Here is a 14,924-nt window from a genome sequence, read left to right on the forward strand (position 1 = left end):
ACACACACCTGCTACCTCCCAGGATGCAATTCCCCACCCCATTCACAGAGAACACAGATGTCCAACATACACACACGCGCACCTATGCTAGCCCCAGAATGCGATCAGTTAATCCGGATGAAGACCCACCCCAATCACACACACACACGCACACACTTAATCTAAATTAACTTCTGCGCACACAACTGCTACCTCCCAGGATGGGATGGTAGTTAATGAAGATTAACCTCCCATTCTTTCTCTCTTACCCCCGGTATGAGTTAACTCCAGCTGAGCATAGACCAGCCAGGCCAGGCCAGATTTACCCCAGGGCAAAGGTCACAGGGTCTGATTTAGATTAAGGGCCTGGCTCAGAAACCTCAGTTCAGTTGGGTGGGGGAAGGGCCAGGGTGGGTATGCACACACATGTGCACACATGTCTAGAACACCTGGGCCCAGTCACCTGGGGTCCAGGGCATTCTGGGGAGATGAGCAGGGGGGGCTGCGCCTGGGGTCTCTTGGTGGCTCACAAGTGCCACCTGGTGACCACTGGGAGAACAGCACCTGCACCCCTTGTTAGTCAGGCCAGGCACTGCACCTGTGCCCAGCAGGGGACGTAGACTGGCCCCCTGCGGGGCAAGCGTACCTTAAAGGGGTCCAGGGGAACACCTGGGTTTTCCAACTCCGGAGGGGAGGGGGGGAAGGAGCCCAGACACCTGGGTTCTCTCCTGCTTCAGGGGATAGTGGGTTCTGAGGAAGGACTGAGCTTCAAGGAGTGATAGGCCAGATGCCTGGGTCCGTCTTGGCCCCCCCCAGTGACACTGCAGAGCCGCCTCTACCAAAGCCTTGTGTTTATTGGCTGCCGCATGGCACGTACAAGACATCCAAAAATCAGGGGGTTGGGGTCTCTCTTTTTTGGCTTTTGTGTTTTGTAGAAAAATACACTCTCCCACCCCTCCCCATATTTATACTATGTACAAATAGCGAATCATCCCACAGGGGAATCATCTTATAAAAAGCCCCCACTGCCCCACAGGCACTGGGGCCCTAGCTCCATGTGTGGGGGCAGGGAAGGATTCTGTTGGCCCCAGGGGCCCAGTGCAATCCTGGGGGGGTGGGGGATGGTGCTGGGTCCCATCTGGTCCAGTCCTGCGTGGCTCCAGCTGGCACTGGGCTCCGGGAGGGTATGGCAGAGCTGGGAGCACCTACAGAAGGGGACAGGGTGGTGGTTATGCACAGGCCTTGCCCCCACAACTCCTCCCCCTCTCCCCCAGCACAGTGACCTCCAGTAGTAAACACTGAAGATGGGGTCACTAGAGGGAGCTGTTACAGGTATGTGGGGACACTAAAAAGGTAACATACAGGCTGGGAGGGGAACATACCAGGGCTGAGGGTCACTAGAGGGGACTCATACAGATGTGTGGGAGAGATGTACGGAAGCCAAGGTCATCAGAAAAGATTCAGGTATGTGGGGGCATGTACTGGGACCAAGGTCACTTGACGTGACTTGTACAGGCACGCAGGGGACACATACATGGGCTGGAGGTATGCAGGGAGTCTTACCAGGGTCACCACAGGAGGCTGGCAGAGGGGTGCAGGGGCACATACTGGGGCTGGTACAAGTGTACAGGAGTCATACCAGGGCCAGGGTCACCAGAGGCAACTTGTACAGGTGTGCAGGGGGCACATACCAGGACTAAGGGCACTAGAGAGCTCATATTGGTGTGCAGCGAGTCATACTGGGGTCAGGATCACCAGAAGCGGCTGGCAAAAGCAGACAGGGGAGGTACCAGGGCTGAGGTCACTCAAGGGAACTTGTGAAAGTATGCAAGAGGTTGTACTGGGGTGGGGGTCATACTGGGCCCACGGTCCTCAGAGTGACTAGCAGAGGGGTGCAGGGGCATGTGCCAGTGTCACTACAGAGGATTCGTACAGGCATGCAAGGGGTCACACTGGGATAGAAGTCAGGTGTGCAATGGATCATACTGGAGCTGGGGTCTCAAGAGGGGCTGGTAGAGGCACATACCAGGATCGGGGTCACCAGAGGGTACTCGTATACATGTGCAAGAAATTGTACTAGGGGTTAAGTGCAGGAAGGGTCATACCAAGGCAGGAGTGCTCACAGGGGCCAACAGAAGCACGTACTAGGGCAGGGGTCAGGTGTGTGTGTGTGTGGGGGGGGGGGTTGTTGTACCGGGCCTGGGGTCCCCAGAAGGGCTGGCATAGGGACGTACCGGGGCCAGGGTCACTGGGGCACCAGGCCCTGCAGCAGCAGGCGCCGCCCGGCATCGTAGTCGTCCTCATCCACGCTGACCAGCAGGCGGATGGCCTCGCGGCCCACAGCCTCGCGCAGCGACTCAGTGAGGAAGACGCCCTTGAGGGCCTCCAGCAGAGCTCCACTCATGTAATCGCTCCAGAAGGCGTCCAGGTAGGACAGCTCCGAGAACTTGATGTCGCAGATGATGGAACCCAGGTCCCGTGCCTTTAACACCGTGCTGGCCTGGCTGAAGACATCCAGTGCCCGCTCCAGCTGGTGCTGCCGTGCTGAGGCCACATTCTGCTGCAGCACCGCCTCATGTTCACAGTACTCGGCACGCACCCGCAGCCGAATGTCTGCCCGGCCCACACACGCACCCACGGACAGAGAGGGGTAGAGGGGACAAGGGGACATGGGAAAAGACACAGGGGAGGAACAGAGAGAGACAAACCAGCACGGTTAAGGCATGGCACAATGGGGGCATATTCAGGTGACCCAGAACTGCTCTCGCCCCCCCCCCATGGACATACGGCTGTGTGTCCGCACACACCATATTCCTGGGACCCCCAACACCCCCACCCCCCTGGGGGCCTGGCGCTGGGGACCCCCCCAGCCCTACTGGACAGGGCGTGGGGGGGGCAGTTGAGGGGGCAGCGCCAGGCCAGGTTTCAAGGCTCTCTGTGGGTCCTTGCACAGTTTTTGGGCTTTTTTTTTTCTTTCTTTTTTTTTACCACACTCTGTACCGGCCGCTGGCCAGGGCCGATACTTTTTGCTTTTCCAGAAGTCAGAGGAACTGCGGACTGAGAGAAACACGGTTCAAACTTTCAGCACACTGTAAACGGGCACGACATCACAGCAGGGGTCGGCCCGCACCAAGACCTGATCTTTCCCCACCAGCCCCCCGCCCCGGCTGGGGGCCACTGGAGCTCTCCGGCCGGACGTGCATGTGTGTGAGCATGCGTGTGTTTGTGTGTGTGTCTGCACGCAAAGGGGGAATGGAGCCCCGGGTGCCCCCAAACAAGTGATGGCAACACAGGGAGGCGGTTACCTTGGCGAGCCAGGGCCCGGCAGAGCACACAAGAGACGCAGCGTCTCTTGAGCAGGCAACTTTTGCTTAATGACCTGGAAGTCAAACGGGGGGTTGAGAGAGCAACGGCAGCAACCGCGGAGCAGCAACACGCACCCCCCAGCGCGGGGAAGCAAGGGGGACACAGGGGGGCACAGACCAGACCCATGGGTGATGCTGGAGAGGCTTAGATCTGTGAAGCAGCTGCGGTGGTGGCGACGCCTGTGCACTGGGGCCTGCGCGGGTTGTGCGCTGGTCGGGGGGAGCCGCCCCGTGGGATGAGGGGCTCAGAGACCGGCGCGCAAGCCGGGACAGGGGGCGGCGTGGCCCTGGCTGCGTGGAGTGAGCAAGGCACAGGGTCCCAGGGGGCATCCCCCCCCGCCAGCGTGGACGGGGAGGGGGCCAGGCCAGGACACCTACCACAGGTCACCTTGGTGGGGGTTGGCGGATCCTGCAGGGGGGTAGCTGGCTGCTTGGACCCCGCCCGGCGCCGTGCCAGTGTGCGGCCTCTGCTGGCACGTTTCCGCTTCCCAGACACAGAGCCTGGCAGGGAAGAGACGAGGAAGATCAATACCTGATGATTTCAGTCCCCCCAACCCTGTCGCACCCAGCCCCACTGGCTCACCTGTCTCCCAAGGGTCCTGCCGGGGGTCAGCAGAGGCCGCATCGAGGCAGCTGCCCACTGGGTGCTCGGCAGGCGACACAGCTGGCCCATACGTGTACCGCTCTGGGGACACTGAACGGGGGAAAAACACTGTCATCACCACCCAGTCCCCCCCAGCGAACCCAGGCTCCCCCTCCCCCCCAACCCTTCCTCCCGGCCCTGTAACCACACGTTACCATTGCCCAGCCCCTCCCAGAGAACCCAGGAGTCCAGGATCCTTCCCAATCCCTTCTCTTGGCCCCATACCAGTGCGCGGCCTCTTGAGGGCGACATAGGGCAGCAAGTCATGGCGCGTGAGCACCCGCAGCAGCTCCAGCAGGTGCCGGAAGTTGCCCTCATGGCAAAGCCCACGGTGCTCCAGCTCCAGCAGCAGCTCTACGCCGTTGCGGGGGGTGCGACGTGGTGCCAGCACCTCTGGAGGAACTGTCTTGGGGCTGGTAGGTGACGAGGGCGGGCGGGGCTTGGTCTCATCCAGCAGGAAGGCCAGCACAGTCACATCAGCTGCGCTCAGCTGCGAGCCCACGACCTCAAAGAGGCGGTGCAGAGACAGCATCCCATAATACTCCAGGCATTCCTCCTCCTCCCAGGGCTGTGCTGCCCGGCGCCGTACCGCCATAGTGCTACAAGGACCTCAGCACAGGCAAGACTCAGTGCCGTAGAAGCCTTGGCACGGGTGGGATCAGGATGCCTAGGTGCCGTGGCAGGGACAGGCCGGCTCTGAGCGCAGGGTCCTGGGGCTCTAGTCTGTGGATGGGAGTCCCCAAACTCATCAGGCCTGCAAAAGGCATGGAACCCAGGTGTTCTGCCGCCCTACCTGCCTGCTCAAATGTGCCCCCCCCCCCCCGAGAAGCCAGGGGTCCAGTGCAGCACAGCGCTGCTTCATGGCAGCTCGGACAGAGCGCACCAGGCTCCACACGGGGCAGCAGTGGGTGTGACTCACCCCTCCAAGGCACATGACAGGTGGGGAGGGGAGTCGGACCACACCCAGCCAGCAGCACTGCCCCACCCAGCAGCCAGGGGCTGTGCTTCCCCCCCCAACCTCATCCCTCCTGGCTTCCCACCCCCATAGTTCCATCCTGTGCCCCCCCCACCTGGCAGCTGTGGTTCTTTCCAGCCCCCCTGGCAGCCATGTTTTCAGCCCCCTCCCCCCAGCCACCTTCTCATGTCCCCTGTCCAGGACGCCCCCACCCCCAGCCAGGATTCCCTCATGAAGCTCAGCTCACGGTCGCCATATTCTCGCCCCGCCCCGGATACAGCCTCACCTCCTTCTCCAACATCTGCCCCCCCTCCCCGGAAGCCATGTTGTTTGCCTGTAGCCCCTTCCCGCACCCGCTCCGGGCCCCAGGCCTGGTCCAGATAGGTGGCCCAGGCCCCACATATCCCGAGAGAGCAAGGTTTCGCCCTGCCCTGTTACCCCAGCCTGTTTGAAGCGTTCCCCAGACCCTTGGGGTGTCACTGGCCCCAGCACCTAAGCCTGCCCCCTGCAATATGGTCTCCTCCGTCGCCCCTAACAACCCCCCCGGAACATGCTTTCTTCCCTCAAACTGCCCCCCGCGGACCAGAATGATCTCGCCCCCCCCAGCACCATCCTCCAGTCAAGGGGCCTCATTCTACTGCCCCCAGCCCCCCGAGGTCTCCCCCCGAACTGGACAACACGCTCTCTTCTCTATCACCAACGGGTTGATGTAGCTGTCCCCCCGACTGACATAGTCTCGCCCACCCTCACCAGCTCTCGCAGCAGCAGCCTCCGCTGCTCAACTCCTTCTGGCACCTTCGATGCTTCTGCGCATGAGCTAACCCAGTGGCCGTGCACGACCGCCCCCGGCCCCGCCCACCGCGCACGCGCTGCGCCCGGCTCCGCCCCAGGACGCATGCACCGCCCCCAGCGCCTGCACCGCCCAGGCACAAACAACACCCTTCTGCGCCTGCGCTGGCCTCATCTTCCCCCCCCCCCCCCCCCCCGGGCACGTGGATTCCCGGTCCCTGTCCTCGTGACCTACGAAGGGCGATGTCGCCCTGCGCTGGCGCTCAGCGCGCCGGCTAACGTCAATAACGTTGCTAGGTGGCAGGCCAGGCTCAGTTACACCATTGGCTGTACTGGAGCGAGGGGCGGGGGCGGGCGGCGCCCGGCTAGTCATTGGCTCGGGGCGCGGGCCCAGTCCCGTCCCCTAGCCGCCCGAACCGCCCCCTCAGCACCGCGCGCGCGGATTGGCTGTAGGCTGCGGCGCGGTGGGGGCCAATCGCCGCGCGCCGTGTAGCGGGGTCTGGGCGCGAGGAGACCGGAGCGGGCTGCAGCGGCGACGGTGGCCGGGGTGAGTGGCGTGGCGTGGCGGCCCCATGGCCAGGGTCGTGACCTCCAGCCTGTATCACCACCCAGGGCAGTAGTCCCCCCGGGCAGTAATGGCCCCTGCCAGGATCAGGACCACCCGCCGTCCCCTGAGCATGAGCCAGCTCCTGACCCCTCCCCCCCGGGTCAGGCGCCCCCCCCCGCCGGGCTTGTAACAGCCTCTTCTAGGATGAGCCCCCCCATCCCATAAACCAGCTCCTGGGCTGCCGTAGACCACACGCCCCAGGCCTGGCTTCAACCATCCCCCCCCCCGGTAATACTGTACCCGGGGCATAAGCCTTTCGCCCCAGCTTGCAATAGCTCCCCATGCACTTCATGAACCAGCTCCCCCCACCTGCTTTCTACCCCCACCCTGTTATGACTCAGCTGCCAGCCAGCAATAGCTCCCTGAGGCTCCCCGGCCCCTGCTTGCAGTTACGCCTCTGATCTAGTTAGTCCTCCCTGTGCCCATTTTCCCTTCAAATTGTGGTTAAGGGGAGGGTACCCCACCCTCACCCTCTACTGATGGCTGCCTTCCCGCCCTGCAGGCAGCAGCATGGCAGAGGAGCTGGCCCCGGGGCTATTCTTCCAGCACCAGTACATGTGCTCTGAGTGTGGTCTGCTCTACAACACGCTGGAGGAGGTAGTGCTGCACCAGCAGAGCCACCTGGGCGATCCCGTCCCTGCCCCCCCACCTGACCCCCACTACCAGTGCTTGGACTGCGGCCACGTCCTGCTGTCCCCGGACGAGCTCCTGGCCCACCAGAGCCAGCACCCACGCCCTGCGACAGCCCACCAGCCTACGCCCACCCCTGCCCCCAGCCAGATCCGCTACCAGTGCAGCGAGTGCCAAGAGCTCTTCCCCTCACCTGAGCTGTGGCTTGCGCACCGCCAGAGCCACACACCCATGCCACCTGTGCACCCCTACGAGTGCTCTGAGTGTGCCAGGCTCTTCCCCACCCCTGAGGAGCTCCTGGAGCACCAGGGCGAGCACTTCGCTGAGACTGAGAAGGAGAGCAGCGAGCCAGCCGCCCCCGAGGCCTCCAAGCCTGAGCCAGCCAGCCCAGCACCAGCGCCACCCGAACCCCCAGACGCACTAGTGCTGGCTGCAGCAGGGGAAGAGTTCACCTGTGCTGAGTGCCCACGGGTCTTCAGTACAGCCAACCGGCTGGTAGCACACCAGCGGGCCCACATTGATGGCACACATGAGTGTCCCCGCTGCAGCAAGGTCTTTAAGAAGGCAGCATCACTGGAGCAGCACCTGCGGCTGCACACGGGCGAGGCCCGCTATCTCTGTGTCGACTGCGGCCTGGGCTTTGGCACCGAAATGACGCTAGTGGGCCACCGGCGCAGCCATACAGCCAACCCACTGCACCGCTGTGCCTGCGGCAAGGCCTTCAGTAACATGACCAAGTTCCTCTACCACCGCCGCACCCACGCCGGCAAGAGTGGCTCGCCGCCAGCCCGCCCACACCCGCCAGACCCCACACCAGCACCACTGCCCGCCACCACACTGGGCACCTTCCCGTGCCCGCAGTGTGGCAAGGCTTTCTCCAGCCATCCACGCTTGGTACGGCACCGGCGCCTAGTGCACATGCTGGAACGCAAGCACCCCTGCCCCACATGTGGGAAGCCCTTCAAGAAGCTGGTACACGTGCGCAACCACCTACGCACACACACAGGTGAGCGCCCTTTCCAGTGCTGCGAGTGCGGCAAGACCTTTGCCTCACAGGCCAATCTGGCACGCCACCACCTGACGCACACTGGCGAGCGGCCCTACCAGTGTGACGTGTGCCACAAGCGATTCACACAGTCCTCCAACCTTCAGCAGCACCGGCGCCTGCATGGCCCACGCGAGCGGTGCCGCCGGGATGCGGCAGCAGGAGCAGTGCAGCGGGCACGGGGGGGGCAGCGCCGCCTGGCCTGTGTGCTGTGCAGCAAGGCCTTTGCCAACTGGAGCGGGTTGAGCCGGCACCAGCGCTGCCACGCGGGACTCCGGCCACACCAGTGCCCGCTCTGCACCAAGAGCTTTGGGGCAGCCTCAGGGCTGCGGCTGCACCAGCGCACACACACAGGTGAGCGCCCCTTCCCCTGCCCTGACTGCCCCAAGGCCTTCCGCCAGGCCACACACCTGCAGGAGCACCGGCGCCTGCACACGGGTGAGCGCCCCTACCGCTGCCCAGTCTGCCCTAAGGCCTTTGTGCAGGCCATGCACCTCGCTGAGCACCGGCGCACACACACAGGCGAGCGCCCACACCGCTGCCCAGTCTGCCCCAAGGCCTTCAAGACGCTATCCAACCTGCGCAGCCACCGCCGCACCCACACCACAGTGCCCACCACCCCCGCACCTGCCACTGCACCACCCACCCAGACCATCATGTGCACTGAGTTTGGGGAGGCCATCGCCATCATTGAGACGGCCGAGCCACTGCCACTGGCTGAGACCATCGAGATCTACCAGGCCGCCTTCGAGGGCAACCTCCAGCTGGACGCTCTGCAGGTCAATGCCTTTGTATAGGGCCGGGCGGGGGGGGGGCTCTCCCTTTCCCCCTGCACCTTGCCCTGCATTGTAAATAAAGGTTCTGGTTTGAGCCCCTTGTGCTGGGGTCGGGGTATCTGTGCCCCTTGAACGGGTGGCAGGGGCTCCCAAGGACCAAGGAGTAGCGGCACCAGAGCCCATCGTGACATAAGGGGTAGGGATCCCCCACAAGTCCTACCCTATCCTGCAGCCCCTCCTCTGCTACCCAGTAGGACCCAAGCATCCTATGCTACTGCAAAATAAGGCAGGGCATGCTGTTGCTCTCTCCTTACCCCAGGAAGCGAGGGCAGGGCTGCACCTCACCCAACCTCTCTCTTTGCAGCTGGACAGGGCCCAGACTGCCTCTCACTCCCCCTCAAAAACCAGCTGTCCCCTATAAGTCTCCCAGCACAGGCTGCCTCGGGTCATGCCAATAATTTATTGAAGGGGTCTGTACACAGCCGAGTCTAAGAAAAGGTCTAACGGGGGGCCACAGGCCGTCCCCCCTTCGGCTCATCTGGGGGCACTGGGGGGAGGGGGCGTAATACGAAAAAAAATCAACTATTTACACAGCGATCCATAAAAGGGGGGGCAGGGGTATATTTACAAAAGGGGCAGGGACATAAAACTCCCATTGGGGTCCAGAGCATGAGGGGCCCCCCTGGGTTGGCGGGGGCACAGCCATAGCAACCCCCCCATCAGCTCCGGGGCAACCTGGGGGAGAGGCTTAAAACTGAAAGGGACTTTAAAATGGGGGGAGACAGAGACCTTCCCCCCCCCCCCCCCCAACAAGGCAGCAGCTGGGCTGAGGGGTCGTTGGAAGGGACGCGGGACCCTCGCCCCCTTCACAGTTCAGTCGGAGGGGGGGGGAGCGATCCCAGAGCCCCTCAGGAGGTGCTGGCAATGGGTCCCGCGCCGTCACCCAGCTGGTTTCTGTCGCCGCTCAGGCGTCCCTCACCTGGGGGTGGAGGCAGGGTCAGGGGGCACTCAGGGACTCTTGCCCCCCTAAATACCCAACACAGCTGGCCACTCACCTTGGGGGGCCACACATCCCCCCAGCACCCGGGCATGGGGGGGCACCAGGGTGGCATTGAGCACAGGCTGGATGGCTAGCTCTACAGAAAAACATGGTGGGGGTCAGGGTGGGGGGGTTCTGGGAGGCCAGCCCCCTCCTCCCCCCTTACACTCACCCACAGGGCTGAAGTTGAAGAGGGGGGGCAGGTCACGGCCGCTGGGCAGGCGGGCACCTGGCTCACGCAGCTCATCAAAGAAGGGATCAGCACAGGCCGCCAGGGGCGAGAGGCGCGTGGCTGGTGTGTACTCTAGCAGGCGGGCACACAGTGCCACCGCCTCACCTGGTGTGCGTGGCTTAAACACCTGGGGGAGCATGGGGGATCAGGGTGGGGGCACTGGACCCCCCCCCCATACCCTTCCCCCTACCTACCTTGGCCCAGGGGTGGGCCTTAATCTGGGGGAACTTGAACTCTGTGTAGTTGGGGTTCATCTCCCGGATCTGCTCCCGTGTGGGCGTCCCCAGCACCTGGTGTAGAGAGGGGGGACCTGTCACACGAACCCCCACCTCCACCCAGATGCCTGGGTTCTCTCTCTGCTCTCGGAAATGAATGGGGTCCAAGAGACGGGCAGCTGAGAGCCTGGATGCCCGAGTTCCAGGATGGGAACAGGGACCTGGGTTCTTTCTGCTTTTTGAAAGGAACAGGGCCCAGCAAGATGGGCAGCTGGGTTCTCTCTCTGCTCTTAAACAAGAACATAGGCAGATAAAAGCCCAGATGCCAAGGATCCAGACACCTGGGTTCTCTCTCTGCCCTTGGAAAGGAATGGGGTTCAGCAGTATGGGCAGTTGGGAGCCCGGGCACCTGGGTTCCAGGAGGGGAACGGGGACCCGGACACCTGAGTTCTCTTTCTGCTCGTAGAAAGGAATAGGGTCTAGGATAACAGGCAGCTAGAAGCCTGAATGCCTGGGTTCCAGGGATCTGGATGCCTGGGTTCTCACTCTGCTCTTGGAAAGGAACAGGGTCCAGGTTGGCATCCCAGATACCTGGGTTCTGGGAGAGAAATGGGGACCTGGACTTCTGGGCTCTCTTTCTGTTCTTGGAGAAGAAGCCTATTCTTTTGAAAGGATGGGCAACTAAAACCCCGGACATTTGGATTTTTTCTTTGCTTTTTGAAAGAAGCGGGGTCCAGAACAGGCAGCTGGGAGCCCAGACTTCTGGAATCCAGGAGGGGAACAGCAACCCAGACACCTGGGTTCTCTTTTTGCTCTTGGAAAGGAACAGGGTCCAGAATGGGAAGCTGGGCCTGGATTCCTGGGTTCTGGGAGGGGAATGGGGAGCAAGACACATGGTTTCTTTCTGCTCTTGAAAAGAAATGGGCTTGGAAGGACAAGCACCTGGAAGCCTGGACGCCTGCGTTCCGGCAGTGGAACAGGACCCGGATACCTCAGTTCTCCACCTACCTTGATGATCTCCACCAGCTGGTCCACACCGCTGTCCCCAGGGAAGATGGGCTGCCCCAGCAGCAGCTCAGCCAGCACGCAGCCTGCTGACCAGATATCTGTGGGCAGGGCAATGCAGTGTGTCAGGATTCCCAGATTCCCAGCCCTGTGGGTGGGGGCAGGATGGGGGTGCTCTAACCTATGTTGGATGTATAGTCAGTGGCACCAAAGATGAGCTCAGGGGCCCGGTAGTAGCGGGAGCAGATGTACGAGACGTTGGGCTCACCCCGCACCAACTGCTTGGCACTGTAGGAGAATCAGGGCCATGAGCCAGAGCACAAGGGCCCAGCCAGCGTTGCACAGGGGCCCAGCCATGGGGAGCAGCAGGCAGTGACCCACTGGCCTGGCCCTCATGCTGCCTCTGACATAAGAGGTGAGGAACCCTTGCACAAGAGGCTGGGCACAAGTGCTTGGGTGGGGGGGGGGGGAGGAGGAGGAACCCTCGCACAAGGGGCTCAGCGTCACCTGCCGAAGTCGCAGAGCTTCAGCACAGCTGTGTCAGGGTCAACCAGCAGGTTCTGGGGCTTGATGTCACGGTGGCAGACACCCTGTGAGTGAATGTAGGCCAGACTGCGGAACAGCTGGTACATGTAGACCTGTAGGCACCAGGGGATGGGAGGGTTAGCAGAGCAAGGGGGTGCAGGGAGTGTCCCCACCACATCCCCTGACCCCCCTTACCTTGACGTAGATGACCGGGATGGTCTGCTTGGCCTTAGAGAAGTGCCGGGCCACGCGGTACACCGTCTCCGGCACAAAATCCAGCACCAGGTTCAAGTAAACCTCATCCTTCTAGGAGGACAGGGGGTGAGACTCCCGGGATGCCCCCCCCCAGGCGCATCCCTAGCAGAGGAACATGGCTCCCCAGAGCCCTCCAAGGACCCCAGGTCTCCTCCACAGCCCCCCACTCCCCTGACAGTCATGGCTCACCCTGCCCCAACAGTCCTGACCCACTGTAGCCCAAACTGCCCCACCTGATAACAAGTCTCAAAATGTGCCCTCCCCAGCCCATGACAGTCCCAGCCCCACCCCAAACTGCTCCAGGACCTACCACAGTCCCAACCCACCCTACTCTAAATTGCTGCTCCTGCCCGCCCCTCCCTCCCCAGGCTGCCCTCCCCCAAACACCCCCACCTTCTCCCCGCTGGAGTAGAAGAAATAGCGCAGCCGCACAATGTTGCAGTGGTCCAGCTTCCGCATGATCTGCAGCTCCCGGTTCTGGGGGTGGGGGGCAGGGAGCCAAGGTGAGTGGGGATCCCTGGGGTGCCGGGAGGGGAGTCCCCTGCTCCATGCCCCCTGCCTAACCTTGAAGCGCTTGTCCTGCAGCACTTTCTTGATGGCGACAAGCTCTCCTGAGCCGGCTAGGCGTGCCTGGTACACGACGCCGAAGGACCCGTTGCCGATCACCTTGATGTCAGAGTAGGAGACCTCCTGAGGACGGTCAGGGCCCTGCCCCGGCGTTGCCACTACTGTGCTCAGCTTCCCGCTGTCCCCTGTGCAGGCAGACACAGGGTCAGGGGTGCAAGGGCTGAGACCCCCCCCCCCAGGTGGGTGTGAACCCCAAATGGGAGCACATGCTGCTGCTCCCCCATAAAACTCTATCCCGTCTTCCCAGCCAGCCGCATCCCCCCGCCCCAACAAGGACACTGGAGAACCCTCCAAAGCAACTGAGCACCTTTAAACCAGAAACCCAAAACCCTGGGAACACGGAGCCCCTTAACCCTGATCCAGTGCAGGGGGGGACCCCCCCAGGACCTGCTGCTCATGGAGCACCCTTTTCAAATCGCTCTGGAAGCCCCCCCAGGGGGCATTCCCCCAACCCAAGGCCCTGGGCTCCTCCCCCAAAGAACCCCTCCCTCCCAGCCCCGAAACCCCTAACCCATGGGGACCCCCCAGCCCTGACCTTCCTGCCTCCCTAACCCCCCAAACCCATAGGAACCGTTCCACCCCCTCCCCCAGGTCTACGGACCCAGCCCCCCACCCGGAGCCTCCATGATCTAGGGAACCCCCCCAGCCAGGCCCCTAACAACCCCCTGGCGCCCTCCCCGGGGCCTAGGAGAATCACCCCCCTCCCTCAGTCCCCAAAATCCATGGGGAACCCACGCGCCCCCCAAGTCCCAGGACCCCCCCAACCCTGCCCCACCCACCCCGGCTCCATAAGGACCCCCCCAGCCCTATGGAAGCCCGCCAACACTCACGGCCCAGCTTGACCGCCGCGGGGAAGGCGCCCCCGCCCCCCCCCGGCCCGGGCCCGGCCTTGCCCCCCCCCGCGGCGGCCGGGATCGGGGCGGGGATCGGGGCCGCGGGGGCCGGGGCAGCATCGGCGAAGGAGCCGGCGCGCGGGCGGGACGGGCCGGCGCTGCCGCTGCTCATGGCGAGGCCGGAGCGACTGCGGCGCCTCCAGCCGCCGGCCCGGCCCCGCCCCGCCCCGCGTGGGGGCCGCCGGGAAGGCGAGTCCACCCGGCCCCGGAAGTGCCGGCGGGAAAAGGCGGGGCAACAATATGCGCAGGGGCGCGCGGGGCCGGCCGGAAAATGGAAGTCCCGGGGGAAGACAGCATCTGCGCATGCTCGCGAGGGCAGTGATGGGATAATGAGGCAGGGGGCTCCAGGAAATGGACTCGCGTAGATAGCAGTAGGGAGCATCTGTGCATGCGTGGGAGGCATGACGGGAAATGGAGTTCGGCAGATGGAAAAGGAGGAGGCGTGCACATGTGTCAGAGGGGCGTGATGGCGGAGTGATGCCGGGGGACGCTGGGAAATGGAGTCCCGCAGGTCGGAGGGGGAGATTGCATGCACGCCTCTGAGGAGGCGGGAAAATGGGCTGCGGAAGTTTTGGAGGTCTGTGCATGCGCTCAAGGGGTGTGACCGGAAACCGAGGTGGGCACGCCACAAGGGACGCCGGTAAATGGAGTCTGGGAGCGTGGGGAGTTATGTAAACGTCCGCAAGGGCTGACGGGAAATGGAGACTGGGAAAGAGGGTGTCTGCGCGTGAGCCCTCGTGGGCTGCCAATGACGTCACGCACTGGCGCGGGGGCCGACGGGAAAGCGAGGAGGCAAAATGGAGCGGCCCCTAGCATGCACCGCGCGAGAGCTGCAAGGGGTGGCGGGAAGGGGAGTCCGAAGGGGGCTGCAGCTCCTAGCACTCATCGTGCAGCAAGGGAAATGTAGTTTTGGCTGTTGGGGGGGGCTGACTACGGCTCCCAAGAGGCTTTGCGCGAGGAGGGAGCAACGCTAGGCGTCCTCCCTTGCCCGGCCCGTTCCCCGGGCGTGCCGTTTTTCTTCCCGCCTCCGTGCCCACCCGCAAAGTGGGGTGGGAGTGAGGGGCACCGGCGGGGGGAACACCTACCACGGCTTCCTGCCCCGGGCCCGTCCTCGACTTCCCTGCAGGGAGGATGTGGTGGGGCAGGGCGGGCCGCGGATGCTCTGCCTGGGGGCGGTGCCAGAGCCGGGGGGGCCCTCACACCTGGGGCCCGTTCGACTAGCGCGGGACACACCTGGCTCCTCCTTAGGGCATCAGGGCAGTAAGGACTGGTGGTCAGAGCCGCCCCCACAGCCCGGGCCCAACTGCAGCCTCACTTCCCTGGAGGGCTGCCGAGCTGGGGCCC

The 14,924-nt window shown here is 63.4% G+C and overlaps 3 protein-coding genes across 5 annotated transcripts; 1 reads left to right on the forward strand and 2 right to left on the reverse strand.

Annotated features, from left to right (window-relative positions):
- Positions 1 to 815: 815 nt before the first annotated feature.
- Positions 816 to 5,840, reverse strand: DEDD2 (death effector domain containing 2). 3 transcript variants are annotated; one of them, XM_090050715.1, is made up of 6 exons: positions 5,693 to 5,840; positions 4,213 to 4,710; positions 3,928 to 4,038; positions 3,723 to 3,845; positions 2,214 to 2,592; positions 816 to 1,184 (listed from the first exon to the last, which is right to left on the reverse strand). In XM_090050715.1, exons 2-5 carry the CDS (start codon positions 4,580 to 4,582, stop codon positions 2,225 to 2,227), a joined length of 972 nt encoding a protein of 323 aa, XP_089906841.1. In that variant the 5' UTR covers positions 4,583 to 4,710; positions 5,693 to 5,840; the 3' UTR covers positions 816 to 1,184; positions 2,214 to 2,224. The 3 variants fall into 3 exon arrangements, 2 of the variants coding, with proteins under 2 accessions (XP_089906841.1, XP_089906840.1); XM_090050714.1 differs by having other exon boundaries at positions 4,213 to 4,741; positions 5,693 to 5,837; XR_016442868.1 differs by lacking the exons at positions 816 to 1,184; positions 2,214 to 2,592 and adding an exon at positions 2,876 to 3,036 and having other exon boundaries at positions 3,285 to 3,845; positions 4,213 to 4,741; positions 5,693 to 5,837.
- Positions 5,841 to 5,909: 69 nt separating this feature from the next.
- Positions 5,910 to 9,082, forward strand: ZNF526 (zinc finger protein 526). Its single transcript, XM_090050711.1, has 2 exons — positions 5,910 to 6,278; positions 6,841 to 9,082. Exon 2 carries the CDS (start codon positions 6,849 to 6,851, stop codon positions 8,808 to 8,810), a length of 1,962 nt encoding a protein of 653 aa, XP_089906837.1. The 5' UTR covers positions 5,910 to 6,278; positions 6,841 to 6,848; the 3' UTR covers positions 8,811 to 9,082.
- A 148-nt stretch (positions 9,083 to 9,230) lies between these two features.
- Positions 9,231 to 13,998, reverse strand: GSK3A (glycogen synthase kinase 3 alpha). The gene is made up of 11 exons (XM_090050712.1): positions 13,518 to 13,998; positions 12,625 to 12,812; positions 12,454 to 12,537; positions 12,001 to 12,111; positions 11,788 to 11,918; positions 11,462 to 11,568; positions 11,284 to 11,381; positions 10,255 to 10,350; positions 10,001 to 10,187; positions 9,845 to 9,925; positions 9,231 to 9,768 (listed from the first exon to the last, which is right to left on the reverse strand). The coding sequence occupies exons 1-11, from the start codon at positions 13,981 to 13,983 to the stop codon at positions 9,698 to 9,700; spliced, it is 1,620 nt and encodes a 539-aa protein (XP_089906838.1). The 5' UTR covers positions 13,984 to 13,998; the 3' UTR covers positions 9,231 to 9,697.
- Between the last annotated feature and the right edge of the window lie 926 nt (positions 13,999 to 14,924).

The sequence above is a fragment of the Crocodylus siamensis genome, chromosome 6, assembly GCF_052110815.1.
Source record: "Crocodylus siamensis isolate JL-2025a chromosome 6, ASM5211081v1, whole genome shotgun sequence".
NCBI classification, from domain to species: Eukaryota; Metazoa; Chordata; order Crocodylia; family Crocodylidae; genus Crocodylus; species Crocodylus siamensis.

What these genes read in the sequence shown, in the direction of transcription:
- DEDD2 (XM_090050715.1), bottom strand. Translation starts at nt 4,582, where the DNA reads ATGGCGGTACGGCGCCGGGCAGCACAGCCCTGGGAGGAGGAGGAATGC. An exon ending in CCTCAAGAGGCCGCGCACTG is followed by an intron (nt 4,039 to 4,212) that starts GTATGGGGCCAA and finishes TCCCCCGTTCAG; the next exon opens with TGTCCCCAGAGCGGTACACG. An exon ending in CCCCACCAAGGTGACCTGTG is followed by an intron (nt 2,593 to 3,722) that starts GTAGGTGTCCTG and finishes TGGGCCGGGCAG; the next exon opens with ACATTCGGCTGCGGGTGCGT.
- ZNF526 (XM_090050711.1), top strand. Translation starts at nt 6,849, where the DNA reads ATGGCAGAGGAGCTGGCCCCGGGGCTATTCTTCCAGCACCAGTACATG.
- GSK3A (XM_090050712.1), bottom strand. Translation starts at nt 13,983, where the DNA reads ATGCCTCCCACGCATGCACAGATGCTCCCTACTGCTATCTACGCGAGT. An exon ending in CTTCAACTTCAGCCCTGTGG is followed by an intron (nt 9,926 to 10,000) that starts GTGAGTGTAAGG and finishes GTTTTTCTGTAG; the next exon opens with AGCTAGCCATCCAGCCTGTG. An exon ending in GGGATGTGTGGCCCCCCAAG is followed by an intron (nt 9,769 to 9,844) that starts GTGAGTGGCCAG and finishes CTCCACCCCCAG; the next exon opens with GTGAGGGACGCCTGAGCGGC.